This window comes from Sinohyriopsis cumingii, chromosome 5 (assembly GCF_028554795.1).
Source record: "Sinohyriopsis cumingii isolate HCF-2022 chromosome 5, ASM2855479v2, whole genome shotgun sequence".
NCBI lineage: Eukaryota > Metazoa > Mollusca > Bivalvia > Unionida > Unionidae > Sinohyriopsis > Sinohyriopsis cumingii.
In genome coordinates, this window is record NC_142965.1 from 29,059,720 (window position 1) to 29,074,300 (window position 14,581).

General features: G+C 36.0%; 1 protein-coding gene across 1 annotated transcript in view; it reads right to left on the bottom strand.

Annotated features, from left to right (window-relative positions):
- The window catches only part of LOC149798861 (uncharacterized), a 194,550-nt gene that overhangs the window by 28,680 nt on the left and 151,289 nt on the right, over window positions 1-14,581 (bottom strand). Inside the window, exons 23-25 of the mRNA XM_089957773.1 lie at window positions 14,262-14,397; window positions 10,578-10,764; window positions 1,171-1,292 (exon numbers count right to left, since the gene is read on the bottom strand). Of these exons, the coding sequence (XP_089813899.1) occupies window positions 1,171-1,292; window positions 10,578-10,764; window positions 14,262-14,397 (445 nt within the window). The remainder of the gene's footprint in view (window positions 1-1,170; window positions 1,293-10,577; window positions 10,765-14,261; window positions 14,398-14,581) is intronic.

Here is a 14,581-nt window from a genome sequence, read left to right on the forward strand (position 1 = left end):
AGTTGATAGCATGATTCTGAGTCGATGTTTGCAACAAATTTAAATCATGATAGTTTTACTTAAATTAGAGATGTATAATAATAATAATAATGAGGACTTTGTATAGTGCCTAATCTTTAGAAGCTCTAAGCACTTTACAACATTAGACAACACCTACAAGATAAAAAAACATAATGATATGATTACAAAACAAACACCATGAAATTAGAAAACATTAAAAAAGCATGCTGAGAATATTTAAGGTAGGAAACATTATTAGGTCTTTAAGTTTGTTCTTGCAGTCAAAATAAGTGAGTTTTAAGAGCACTCTTGAATGTAATCACTGTGTCTTTGTGTCATAGTTCAGTGGGCAATTCATTCCACGTTGCTGGGCCCTGGTATGCAAAAGAACGTTGTCCATGTGACGTCATTTTCACAGTGGGAATAATGATTATGCGATTGTCAGAAGAGGAGCATAAGTATTTTGCTGGTGTGTACACATGGGTGAGGTCAGATAGGTATGTTAGACTGGAGTCTGTCTGTGAAACGTAGCACAGAGAACAAATTTTGTGTTTGATTCTGGATCGAATGGATAGCCAGTACAGAGCAGTGGGGAGGTGTGCTCTGATCATGGTACTCTAAGTATGATCCGAGCAGCTGTGTTTTGAACTTTTTGAAGTTTCTGAAGTAGATATTGAGATGAACCAGATAGAATTGAGTTAAAATAGTCCAGTCTGAAAGTACTAATGAACATATAAGTGTTTTAGTGGTATCAACTGAAAGATATTTGTGAATGGAGCTGATGCATCTCAGCTCAAGATATGCAGCCTTGCGTATGTTGTTGGTGCAACATGAGAGTACTGTCCAGAGTGACACCTAGGTTTCGTACTGACTGTGTGAATTTAATGCCTAATCAATGCTTATGAAAAATGTCCATGCCCAAAAATATTTTAAAATTTTTTGGACAAACATAATAATTGATGAACTGGCAAGAAAACTGAGTAAAGTCATATTAATAAAAAGTACAAAATTTCATTTGGCTATATCAACTGATTTTTGAATAATCAAACTGACAAGCTAGTCATAACAGACTAAGCCATTAAAATCTACCTCTGCATGGAGACATGAAAATACCATCCATCACAATTTGAATTGTTTCTATAGTTCAATGATATTTAAGTCAAGGCTTACCTAAATACTGACAAATTCTCTGAGAAATTTTCAATAACTCTTCTCATGTGTTCATTGATGAGATTCTTTAAATCTTGCTGTTTGAGATTTTCCTGTGACCTCCTCATAATCACATCCGTCAACTGTATAATAGAAAGTATTGTAATCAACTGAATAAGTATGCATTATAATGCTGTACTTAAAAAACACACTCCTTAAGTTGACAATGGGTTACACAGAATGCTACATCTGACAAGCAAATCATACACCATGATATACCTCCAATGTGCATGTCAGCATATAACATTCAAATCTTGATACAAACACATGGTATAAGAACTTGATGATCCTTTTAACATTTTTTATTAGAAAATGGACTGTACCCATGTCCCATTGTAATAGAAAATGGACCATACCCATGTCTAATTTTATTAAAAATTGGTGGATACTTAACTCACTTATGATTTTGCTGAGAAATCAATTTTTTTCCAGTAAATATGTTTCTTCAATAAAACTTACCCAATCATATATCATAGGAGAACTACTATTATCTTCCAAATCCAGCCCTCCCTGGCTGAAACTTTTTAGCTAAAAAGCAAAAAGTTATCTACCCACCTAAGTAGCAGTTAGAGTGATCTCTCCTTGATACCAGGATTGGTGCCAACTATTATCAAATTGTTAGTTACTACTGGAGCAGAAAACATGCTCTCTATATGGATGTAACTGTTGGGAGGCTAGGAGGGTGTATGTGTATTATGATTAGGTAAGTATTATTGAAGAAACATTTTACGAGAAAAGTTGGTTTCTTCTTCAAATACATTACCCTTTACCCCCAGAGAGACCATCGATGGTCCCTGAAGATTTATGAAACAGCTTCTAGATAACCTGACTGAAAAATATGTCAGGGAGCAGCTTTCAAAAGGAAAGAATTTCCCTCCGACAAATCCAGCAGAAGTTATGAAAGTGTCGAACAACTAGGAAAGGTAACCTTTTGCACAATGGGTAAAGGTCCCACAAGACTGTTCATCCATGATAAATTCCATTTGGGCAAGGATACATTGTCCAAAACTAAGAGAAGATTGGATAGGTCTTTGGTTTGTGTGATCTTCCATGATAATACAGTGTGCCAGTGATCATGGAATGGTAGGTTTAATTGTGATTGGTGCTAACTGTTTCTCATTTAAGGGCCATAGAGAGTTAACTACTGAGTATGGATGCCTCCATTGGTATAAAGTGCTCTGGTGTGCTCCACTGAGATTATATTCCATTGCCTTCATATGTCGCTGAGATGGATGGCCAGCCCAATGGAGGAATTCTCCACCACTTGTTATGAGAACTGTTTATTCATAAGGGCACATTTATTAAGATCCAGATCCCAGGTTCAGTAACTATGGGTTGCGATGAAAGACTTGCTATTGTGGTTGCTTAATGCAGATGAGGGAATATTTTGATTCCTATGATTCTGTTGCAAGATTGATGATGCTAGTCCAAGACTTCCCATCTAAGTGGAGTAATCAGCGTGAAATACCTTATTACCTTTAGAACCTGAGCGTTGGATAAGTCTCTACATTTGTTCATTCCAATCTACAGAAAGAGCACCAATTATCCAGTCCTTTTGGATCAAAGACTGGTGAGATAAAGGTTAGGATTTTGGCATTCCACCTTGTTGTCAATAGATCCTTCATAAGTTGATCCATTTGAGCATCAGTTGAGTGAATACTGAAGGATGAAGAGACCATTCTGTTTGTATTAATTTGTTCTTGCAGGACAATGAGTCTGCTAATATATTTACCAGCCTAGAATATGTAGAACTTAAATATGTATATGTCATTGAAGACATCACTCTAGAAAATCATAAACAAGAAAATAAAGTTCTGAGTACTTGTTCCACTTTGATGCTTGAGATAAATCACCACAGAGAAGTTTTGGACAGAATGAGAACTGCATTCCCATATAGGTTATCCAGCCTCCAATGAAAAGCTTTCAAAATGGTTTTCTTCTCAAGGATGTTGATATGTAAATAATGTTCCTGGGATGTCACACTCCTATTGCATCCAGAAATGGTAGGAGACTTTTGCTTTCAGAGGTATCCCTGATTTAAGTCCAGAATTATTTACCTTTATTCAAGATGTAACCTCATATTATGCAGATGAAGAAATTGGTCCAATGGTCAAATGTTCAGCCTCCATCTGGACCACAAAAGCAACATTATGGGAGCCCAAGAAAGGGACCATGGACTACGATATCCACTGCTGTATTGAGCAAAGCTTGGCAGGCAGAGGATTTCTCCAGCAGATGGATTGCTCCTGATAGACAAGAAATCTACCATTGCATGAATTCAATTGTCATTCCTGGAGGAAACAAAATATTTTATGTGAAAATTTATTCCTTGGTATCCTGAAAGGGTATAAGGTTGAAAATGTCTTTGTTGACAAGGAGATTGAGAATGAAAAGGAGGGTAACATGTGAATCATGAGTTGCTGGAAGCCGTTGGAGTGGAAATGTGAAGTCATTCCTCTAAGGTCTGGAATAAATTTTCACATAAAATATTTTGTTTCCCCCAGGAATGACAGTGAGGGATGAAGGAATGTATCCTTGGTATCTTGAAAGGGTACAAGGTTGAAAATGTCTTTGTTGACAAGGAGATTGAGAATAAAAAGGAGGGTAACATGTGAATCATGTCTTGCTGGAAGCCATTTCAGTGGAGATGTGAAGTCATTCCTATATAAAGTCCATAATGACTGCATAATCTGCACAATGAACAGGATTAGAATCCATTGTTGCATTATATCACAAACTCAAAGGCATACTAGAGTTGACTAAATGCACTTAGGTTGAAAACCAAGTGATATGTGCTGAAATAACTCTAGGCAAAGGCTTAGGAGGTGTACCAAGTGATATGTGCTGAAATAACTCTAGGCAAAGGCTTAGGAGGTGTACCAAGTGATATGTGCTGAAATAACTCTAGGCAAAGGCTTAGGAGGTGTACCGAGTGATATGTGCTGAAATAACTCTAGGCAAAGGCTTAGGAGGTGTACCAAGTGATATGTGCTGAAATAACTCTAGGCAAAGTCTTAGGAGTTGTATAACTGAAATAACTCTAGGCAAAGGCTTAGAAGGTGTATTGAACATGACACAGAGTCCCCATGAAAACATTTTAAGGTCCAAATTTCATCATGGTGAATCTTCTCCATTTGCAAACAACAGATTGGAGCCTTCTCCCTACTATAATCTCTGATGGGGGTGGGGATTGATGGATGTGTGTCATTTGAGATAGGGAATGCTGGTGATATTAATTGACTTCCTTTAGACTCTTCCACTTAGTTTGGGACAACTGTGGTTTTAGATACATGTAAATTTTGGTAGGAGTGGTTCCTAGTGGCATGTGCTCTAGAGACATTCCTACAACCATTTTTTGGTTACCTTGCAAATCCCTCCATTGTAGCTGAGATGGTGAGGGATGAAGGAATGTATCCTTGGTGGCTTGTTGTAAATTCTATCAACCTGATAAGATTAGGTGATGAAGGTTGTGAGCATAGCTTGACTTCCTATGATGGCCTTTAACAAAGGTGGAGTTAGAGATCATTGCTCTTGTTCCACCTGTTCACCAGTTGTAAGTTCATAGCTGCTGCTATGGTCATGGCAATATGGTGGGCCTCTATGTTACAAAGTGAACTATTCTATAAACATGCTCATAAGTATTCACAGTGAAATTCTGTGTTGGAGGGGGGAGGAGAATTGTTCTGCCTATTGAAGATCGTCATAGATACTAGATGCAACATTGATCCAATGGTCACAACATTATGAATCAACTCATGGGTATTCAAATGGAAACAGAAAAGACATTTGAAGGAAAAAATGTCCATAGATACTTGGAACTTGTAAACGATAATGTCAGTAATGAGTGGAAAAAATTGAAAGTAGATTCTTCCACAGGCAATGATGATCACTTGATACTGGAGCTGTAGACATAGCAGGTGATGTAGAGGAAAGAGGATGACAGAACTCTGACAGGAGTGGGCAAAAAATTTCTTCAGTCCAAGCCTGCTAAGCAGAATTTCACTCATCATTGTAAGATCTAATAACAATGAAGGAACTTTAGGGCCAGTTTTTGTCATTTCTGGATGAAGGCAGTGACGTCAGTGTCTCTTGTGCTACCTGCAAAGTAGCTGAAGAAGAATGGCAAGGATGTTGGCTCATAACATTTGCAGCATGTTATGAATTAGATCCTGTTACTTCCAAGTAGAGGCTCCTTTTGGGTGGCAAAAGCTTGTGGGCAAGTGAAGAGAAACTGTTGGAAACATTATGATCCAACTGATGGGTATCCAAATGTAAAACTGACGGAAAGCATCTGTGAGAAAAAAATGTCTGTAGATAATCGGAACTTGTAATTGTAAATGTAAGCAGCCCCAAAATATCAGGAAATTTGTATGATTGTGAAAGCATCTAAAAGTAAGTTCTTCTGAAAGCAGACAATGGTCACCTTGTGTTGGAATGCAGATCCAGTAGGAGATAAAGAGGAATGAAGAGGACAGAACTCCAACAGGAGTGGGCAAAAAACTTCTTCAGTCCAAGCCTGCTAAGCAGAATTTCATTCATCATTGTAAGATCTAATAACAATGAAGGAACTTTAGGGCCAGTTTTGCTCCTTTTCGGATGAAGGCAGTGATGCCAATGTCTCTTGTGCTACCTGTGAAGTAGCTGGAGAAGAACATTGAGGATGTTGGCTTACTTCACCTGCAGCATGTTATCAGTTAGATCACATTACTCTCAAAATGTTGCTAAATAGAGGCTCCCTTGGGTGGCTGAGGCTTGCAGGTGTTTAAGAGACATCTCTTGGAAATGAGGCAACAAAATGGACATCATACAATGTCAGAAGTGTCTTGAGGTACTATGCAGGTAAGACTGATCAATGATGGTGCCTGTACAACCAAACATCATCAACAGGAAGTGCACAGAAGCACTATAGGCACTGATCCTTGAGAGAACCTGTATAGACTGGGCATCTTTTGCAGGAAGTGCTAAGCAACACTGCTGATTAGTCTGCCACTGAACTGGTTTCATGAAGTGGGGTGTTGGGCATTACAGCACTAAAATGGGCATCATATCCAGGAAGTGCCTAGCAGCACCATGCAAGTCATGGAACTGGAAAGTGTGCTTTCTTGTGGCTGATAGTGTATGATGGAAAGTGTGCTTTTTTGTGGCTTATGGTGTATGATGGTCATGGTCCATTGTGATCAGAGTTATATGGCCATCTTCGTTGATGTTGTCCAGCTTTTGTGGTTGAGATGGGTACAGGATATTGATCCATAATTCTGATATGTGAGACTGAAACAGAGGCTGTTGCTGCTCTCCATGGTACGGGATATTGATCCATGTACAAGTCCATAATTCTGATATGTGAGACTGAAACAGAGGCTGTTGCTGCTCTCCATCTTATTCCTTCCCCAGTAAATGATATGATTTCAAACTCTTGTGTGCAAGCTGTTTTCATCCCTCAAGCTATCCTACTGCACCTTCTCCTTAGTATGCAAAGAACTGCTGCCCATTGACGTTTGTCCATAATATGCAAATCCAACATGTATTCAAAGATTGACAACCAGAGAAAACTAAATATGTAGAATGGTTATCAAACTGGTTTCACCCATGGTCTAAATCTGTAAGACCAAACAGAGCAGACCCCATGTACATGTAGTGTAGTGAGTATCCAGCTACATGAACTTCAGAGTGTTGGTGCAGAGTTACCCACTATGAAAAATACCTGTAAAAGGGCACACATGGTCTATACAGGTGGAGAATTAGAGCATTGCTATTAATATTTACAAAGTGGATGCTAAATAACTAAATTCTAGCATGAATTAACCTGTAGGATGGTCAATTTGACTGCCTATACAGGTAGTCTCACTCACTGAAGCATCACTCATAGTAACTACAAGTACGACATGGAAGGCAAATAAGTAATTCAATTAACAACTTACCTTTAGGAAGACCAATTCTTTTTACCGAATGTACAGGTAAAATCACTTAAGCATTGCTTATAATAACTAAATGTACGAAGTGGATGGCAAATAATCATTTCTAGTCACAACTCACCTGTAGGAAGGCCAATGTTTGACTACCTATACACTAAAGCAAGTGAACTGGACACTACCAAGTAAATCATGTATAGAAAACTTACCTGTACCTGTCCAACTGCTGCAGAAGCTACACAATAATATAAATGAGTTTCCCATACCTGCACATATAAACGGAACTGAAGCATGTAATAACTACAAATGAGATGCTAAGACAAGATAAGATAGAAACTGAACTGTATGTATCGTAACTCTGTAGAAATTATACAGCAATATTAATTCAGCTCTCTTTATAATGCTGCATACATGTATATATTAATACAGCTATTGCAGTGTGAAAGGATACCATTGTGATCCATGCAGGTATGTACCAAAGGTACCTAAATGTGTGAAGATCAGCAAAGTGATAACGTAGAAGATGGGAAACTTTGTTGTCAGTTATAGGAGGAACAAAAAAATGGAAATGTATAGATAGAATATAATTAACATTTGAATATGAACTCAGGCTTGTATAGATTTTGTGAGGCCATGCTACTCAGCAAATCATGTCAAGGTATCAATGGGGGGATCACTCTATTTAACTGCCACTTAGGTGGGCAGAAAAAATTTAGTTTTTTTAGCTAAATTGTTTCTACCTGAAAGGGCTAGATTTGCAAGGTAATAGTAGTTCTCCTTAGGTATTATGACTGGGTAATGTATTTGAAGAAGATCTCTTTATACCAACTCTGGTTAAGACATTGAACTCTAGTCTCATTAACAAGAATACATGAGTGCAAGTTGTACAGAAGAAGGGTTATAACACCATCAACAAGAAGGCAGCCATGGCCTACGTGTCAAGCCTACCCCATAGTATTTAGTTACCTAGAGAAATTTAAGTGCATACTGAATCTGTACTCCAAATACAAAAAGAAGAGACAAAATTATATTCAAATGTAAAGTAAACAATAGTGCAGTTAAATTTATTGGAAATCAGATGGATGAACAGAGATATGCATAGATTCCAAAGTGGCAGTTATGTTGAGTTTCTAACAAGGCTGATAATAAAAGTTAGCTGTTATTCCAAAGAACAGTCACTGCTATGTAAAAGAGTGAAATGAACAGACATAGTTATTTAAATAAAAAGATGGCTATGGCCTGCATGATGACCCAGAACTTTGACACTGAAGTCATTTAGGTACAGATAAGTGCACACTGAATCATTATTTGAAATCTGGAGACAGTGCGATAAAATGATGTTCAAATAAAAGTAATGTAAAATCTTTGGCAATGATGTTGATCTACGGTGTGGATTTTAATGGTGCTAGCACATGGATGCCAAAGAGATCACTGTTGTGTTTCTGCCAAAGTGACCTCAACATAGTGAATAATTATTAAAATCATTTAAGATCTTGAAAAAAAGATACACATACTACATTTGGTTAAAATTTTCTGTGAAGTGCAGACTCTAGCATGCTAAAAAGGAAAGGTTAACACCTGCTGTTGCCCTGCCAAGCTACTTGGCCTTCAATAAACCATTCGCCAAACTGCAACGGCTGAAAATATATGTTCTGGAACTTCATTTACAATGCTCTATTAGTAAGGCTTTTCTTGCAGTTTCAGACAACAGATAAGTGTTTTTAGCACAAAATTCCTAATACTATTTGCTTTGTGCTTCTGCTTTCTGCTTCACTGTGTCCACTGTCAATTACTTTGAAACAGTTATACAGAGATGTCATTGTTAGTTGTTTCTCACTTTGGGACAGATATATAGAGATGTCACCATGTCAGTTGTGTCTCACTTTGGAACAGTATATTGAGATGTCACTGTGTCAGTTTTTATCTTAGTTCAGAATAGCTACATATAGGCATCACTGTGTCAGTTGTGTCTCACTGGGAACAGATATACTGAAATGCCAGTGTCAGTTGCATTCCACTTGGAGCAGTATATAGAGATGTCACTGTGTCAGCTGTGTCTCACTTTCCAACAGCTATATAGATAATTCAATGTGTCACTTGTGCCTCATTTTGGAACAGCTATACTGAGATATCACTCAGCTGTGTCTCACTTTCCAACAGCTATATAGATAAGTCAATGTGTCAGTTGTGCCTGATTTTGGAACAGCTGTTTTGAGATATCACTCAATTATGTCTCACTTTGCTAAAGCTAAATAGAGATGTCACTGTCAATTGTGTCTCACTTTGGAACAGCTTTATAGAGACATCACTGTGTCAGTAGTATCTCACTTTGGGACACCTTTGTAGAGATGTCACTGTTTCTCACTTGGAACAGCTATCAAAAAGATGTCACTGTATCAGTTGTGTTTGACATGGAATATATAGAGATGTCACTGGGTCAGTTGTGTCCCAATTTAAAATAATTATTGTATAGAGATGTAACTGTCAGTTATATCTCACTTTGGGAACCAATTAAGAAACATATCCATGATTCATGTGAGACAAATAGAAGTGGGTATATTACAATAAAATGCATGAACAGAAATATCAGTGAAAATCGTATATAGAAGATATATTGAAAAACTGTTGAGGACAACATTTAGAACTGGATATTATTCCTAAAAGCTACACTTGTTTGATCTTTTTTGCTGTACATCAGACAATACTGTCAAAACTTAGTAGCCAGCAAGTAAGAAGAACACACACCAAAACACCTAAAAAACATTTAATACATCAGACAATACTGTCAAAACTTAGTAGCCAGCAAGTAAGAAAAACACACACCAAAACACCTAAAAAACATTTAATATAATTACTGAGAAAACAACTAATTTCTTTACAGTGAACCTTCTTTAACTGCAATCCTTTAACACTAAAGATAAATATGTTTTTTTTAAATTTTTCAACCAATGTTAATAAATTAGTATTTTTCATCTTGCCAAAAATAATTGCATCCTAAATTTCTGCTCTATCAATATAATCCATCTCTTAGAAGTCCATCTAACCTGCATGGAATGCTTATGTATGCTTGTCACTATAATTCCTCTATCTCTGACTCAATCTTTCATTACAAACATTTAACACTGTTGACCATAATACTTATGCAGGCAAGACAAGAAGTCCTTGCATATCAGCATCCGGACTTTAAACCTGTACTATTGTTATCCTATAATTTCACCTGAATACAGCAAATGATGTCAAAGGTGTGCAACTTTTCATACTTGAATGCAAAACTTGAACCTTGTTGATGCTTTTGCTGGAACTGATGCCAGTGGAAACCCAGTGCCATCGCCAGTGGAAAAGTGACTAGTATATCTCATGATACTTGCACAGGTGAGACAGAAGGGATAGTCTCATAAGAATTTGACCAATATAGTACCAGGTAGGATGACACATAATGTATTATACAATTTTACTCACATTTGTAAAATCATTTCTGATTAGCTGAATCTTTTCTTCGCATGTTTTTCTCCTGGAATCTGTAATGTTATTCAGACGGGCCACTTCTGCCTCTAGGTGGTGCTGCATATGGTCTAGTTCCAACTGAGTGACATCTGTTTTGACTAATCTATGTTGGTTGTACTGCTGTAAAAACATGGCCGTCTCCCTGTGAAAAGTTGACATTAATCACTCACTGCTGATTATACTCCACATATACAATCTGCACATCTCAACTTATATATGAAGTTAAAAATCATATTCAAAATATGGTTCTTCACTTTCTTTTTCAAAAGGTATACAGCACTCCAAAATGTGAATAAATTGGTCATATTTGCATCAAAAAATTAAAATTGGTAAATGAAAATTGTTAACTGCCTGGCCCTCTGACAATTCTTGGAATCATAATGAGGCAGCTTGAAAATGATATAAACACCTTCCAATTACAAATATATACCACATTTAAAATCAGATCTCTACTGTCCTGTGTGATGATCTGACAGCGTCTGCTTAGAAGTCATGTTCCAGTGACCTTTGCATCAGCCAATCAAAATGAAGCTTTCAGAAATCTTAGAGTGAATCAAAATGCTTGGCAGACATTGATGCTATTCAGTCATATTTCTCAGTCTCTCAAATGTGAATATATAAGACTCCATCTGATTGGCTGACAAAATTAGGGATTATGATAATAACAGGAGTCACCAGAACATGACCATTAAGCAGTCACTGTCAGATTTTCACATAGGACAATGGAGATCTGATTATAATGATCAAATGATTTTGTAAGGATTTCCTGTAGATGCAGCTGAAATAACAGCATAAAGTGGGCGTGTGCAACCTACCGACTATGACCTGATTTTATTCAAATATTTACATCAATAGTGCAAGGCTACGATTTATCTGGCTCATGACCTGAAGGAATCTGTACACACCTGGCATAACCATTTTCAGTTGTGAGACTGCCAGTTCCTACATTAAGTTGTCATCTGTACATGTGATTGGTTGGGGTTACAGGCTTTAAGCACAGGGGCTTGATCATAGTGTTTAAGCTGTTTTTTGTATATAATGAAGACAAAGTTGGGCAGTAGCCATGTTTGTCTCCTTTTTGTAGAATAACATTGGCAGATAATGGGAAATGAAACAATATTTACAGAGCTGAAGTTTGATGATAATTTCATTCAACCTGTAGTACTCTTAGGGATCACACAAGATAATACGTAGGTCATGTGTCTGGTCAGTCTTTAGAGAAGTCACAGAATACAAAATGAAACACAGGAATTTGGGTGCGTGGGTGGGAATCTGATTCCAAATGATACTACAGAGTTAATTAAATTATCATCAAATGTCAACTTGGTATGACCAAAGGGATTTTAGTGTATGAAAAAGTTAATTGTATAAGGCAGAATGGTCATGAAGTAACACAGTCAGCAGTTACCAGTATCAGGCTTCTATCTATCAAAAAGTGGGGGGTAAGAATTTGGAAAACATATCAAATTCAATGAGGAAGTCAATTACAAATCTGGTTAATTGGGTAATGTTCTTTTATGTCAGCATCATGATAAATATGGTTAATTGGGTCATATTCTTCTATGTCAGCATCATGATAAATGTGGTTAATTGGGTAATATTCTTCTATGTCAGCATCATGATAAATCTGGTTAATTGGGTCATATTCTTCTACGTCAGCATCATGATAAATATGGTTAATTGGGTCATATTCTTCTATGTCAGCATCATGATAAATCTGGGTAAATGGGTCATTATAAATTCTTCTATGTCAGCATCATGATAAATCTGGGTAAATGGGGAAGCATCATGACAAATTTGGTAACTGGGTCACATGTAAAGCTGGTTCAGCACATTTAGTTGAGCTGTACACAGTTTGAGTTTAAATGTTGCTCTTACAATCAATAAAGCATTTTCATTAGTGTTTTTGTACATATTGCACATTGATCTAAAACCACAAATTAGCAAACTGCCATTTTCAAATTAAGTTATGATAAGATACTGCTGGGCAATCTTCAAATCATGAAAATAAAATTAAAATAAGAAAGAATTCTGATCATTATTGTGTGCAAGTGGTAAAATATTTAACCAGTGGGAGAAGAAACTGGCACAGAGTTAGTTTTCAATAAATATGATTGTTTTTAAATTGAGAACATGATATATCTGCCCTCTCTTCTTCATTATGACAATATTTATATTGATACTGACAAAGAAAATGAGTTAATTTGATTTCTTCTCTTCCAAAATGTGCAAATCAGTTACTTCTTCTTTGCCTATAATGAATATGAAATTTTCTTGTTTTGTATAATAGTGTCTCTAGATCAGAATCCCACCCAAAGCAAATGGCATGTCTCAAATAATATCTCAGTAATTTTCACAGTTACGTCATAATGTGAAATTGAGCCTCAAATATGTTACACATAATAAAAATGAAAAATTTATTAACATTTTGTAATAAATTTCTTCAAATGAGTAATATTACATTTATATAAACTAATTCCTTGATATCAATGTCGTTTTTTTTTCTCCATAAAATGACATTGTTTTCTGTTTTCAACCCAATGTATGTCACACTGCTTCTATTGTTTATGGGTTCTTTTATGCGGTGTGAAGAGTCCGTTAATAGAAACACCTAAATATGCTCCAAAACTGAAATACACAAGTATTTTACAAGTTTTCAGTATACCCATATTGGTGTAAACACTAAAATTATGATTTGTAATTGTTTTAATAAATAATCAAAATCAAAATCAAATTTGATTTATACAATTTTTATACTAATTATTTTCTTTTTACCAATTTCCAGATCAATTAGGTTATGTAATGATGTCACTCGGTCACACTTGATTTTACTTCAAATGGCATATCAAAGAAACTATATTCAAGGATGAGATTATTAAAAAGAGAAGTCAGAATTCATATTTACATGTTTATATATAGATATATATAACATAACTTATGTGTTTAAAAGTAAATAAAGATTTAAAATGTGATAACGTTACTGCCAGAGTTGAAGTATAGTACAACCTGTCTTGAAAGACCACCCCTTTTGCCAAAAAGTAACAGTTTCTCAAGGCAGGTGGTCATAATACTATATAATCCATGTGCACTGAGACCAGATATCTATCATGACAGGTGGTCCCTCATTACAATTATAAATCAGGAAAATTCAAGTCACAAGTACTTTGTTCAAAAATGATCTTTTGTGCTTTCATTCATTCACAAAATAATGTAAATGAGTTCTTGTTTTAATGAATAGCAGAGGACTCATAATAACAGTACTAAATAAATACATTTATTATCTAAATAACAATGTTACAAATTGGATATATTCTGCATGGGACTTTCTCCATTCTCTTATCTGTACATTCTTCTCTGTATTCCTCTTTTCCGTCTTTATTTACTACTACTGTGAAGAGCATGGGAATTAAAGCATTTCCCTGATAACTTTCATAAGTACCAAAGTCCCTTTATGATGCTGCCTTGTAGGACATATTTAAAAGTTACACTCAGCTTAACACTGTTCCTAATATTTTGTTACATAAAAAGTACCATTATATTTTTGCCTTGAGACATTTCAAAAGACAAAATGAATCACATGACACTGATCTATGACATCATTAGTCTAAAATTAATATGTGACAAGAAAATATTACCTACCCATTGATAGCAATGACAACAAACACAAAAACAGTCATGGAGACCACCAATGCATACAGAAATTGAAAGACAATGTAGATAACCAGTAGGACAAGGTGACGAACTTGAAATCTCTGTATATTTCCATCTGGAATTCCTATAACACACAAAACAAAAAAGAGAAAATGTTGTCAACTAGTTTTGAAATGATTGCTTATAGTCAGCTCTTTGATAGAATTACCTGTCTTAAACAGCACCTTTCTTCCGATCGTTACCTGTCTTAAACAGCCCCTTTCTTCTGATCATTATCTGTCTTAAACAGCCCCTTCAGATCATTACCT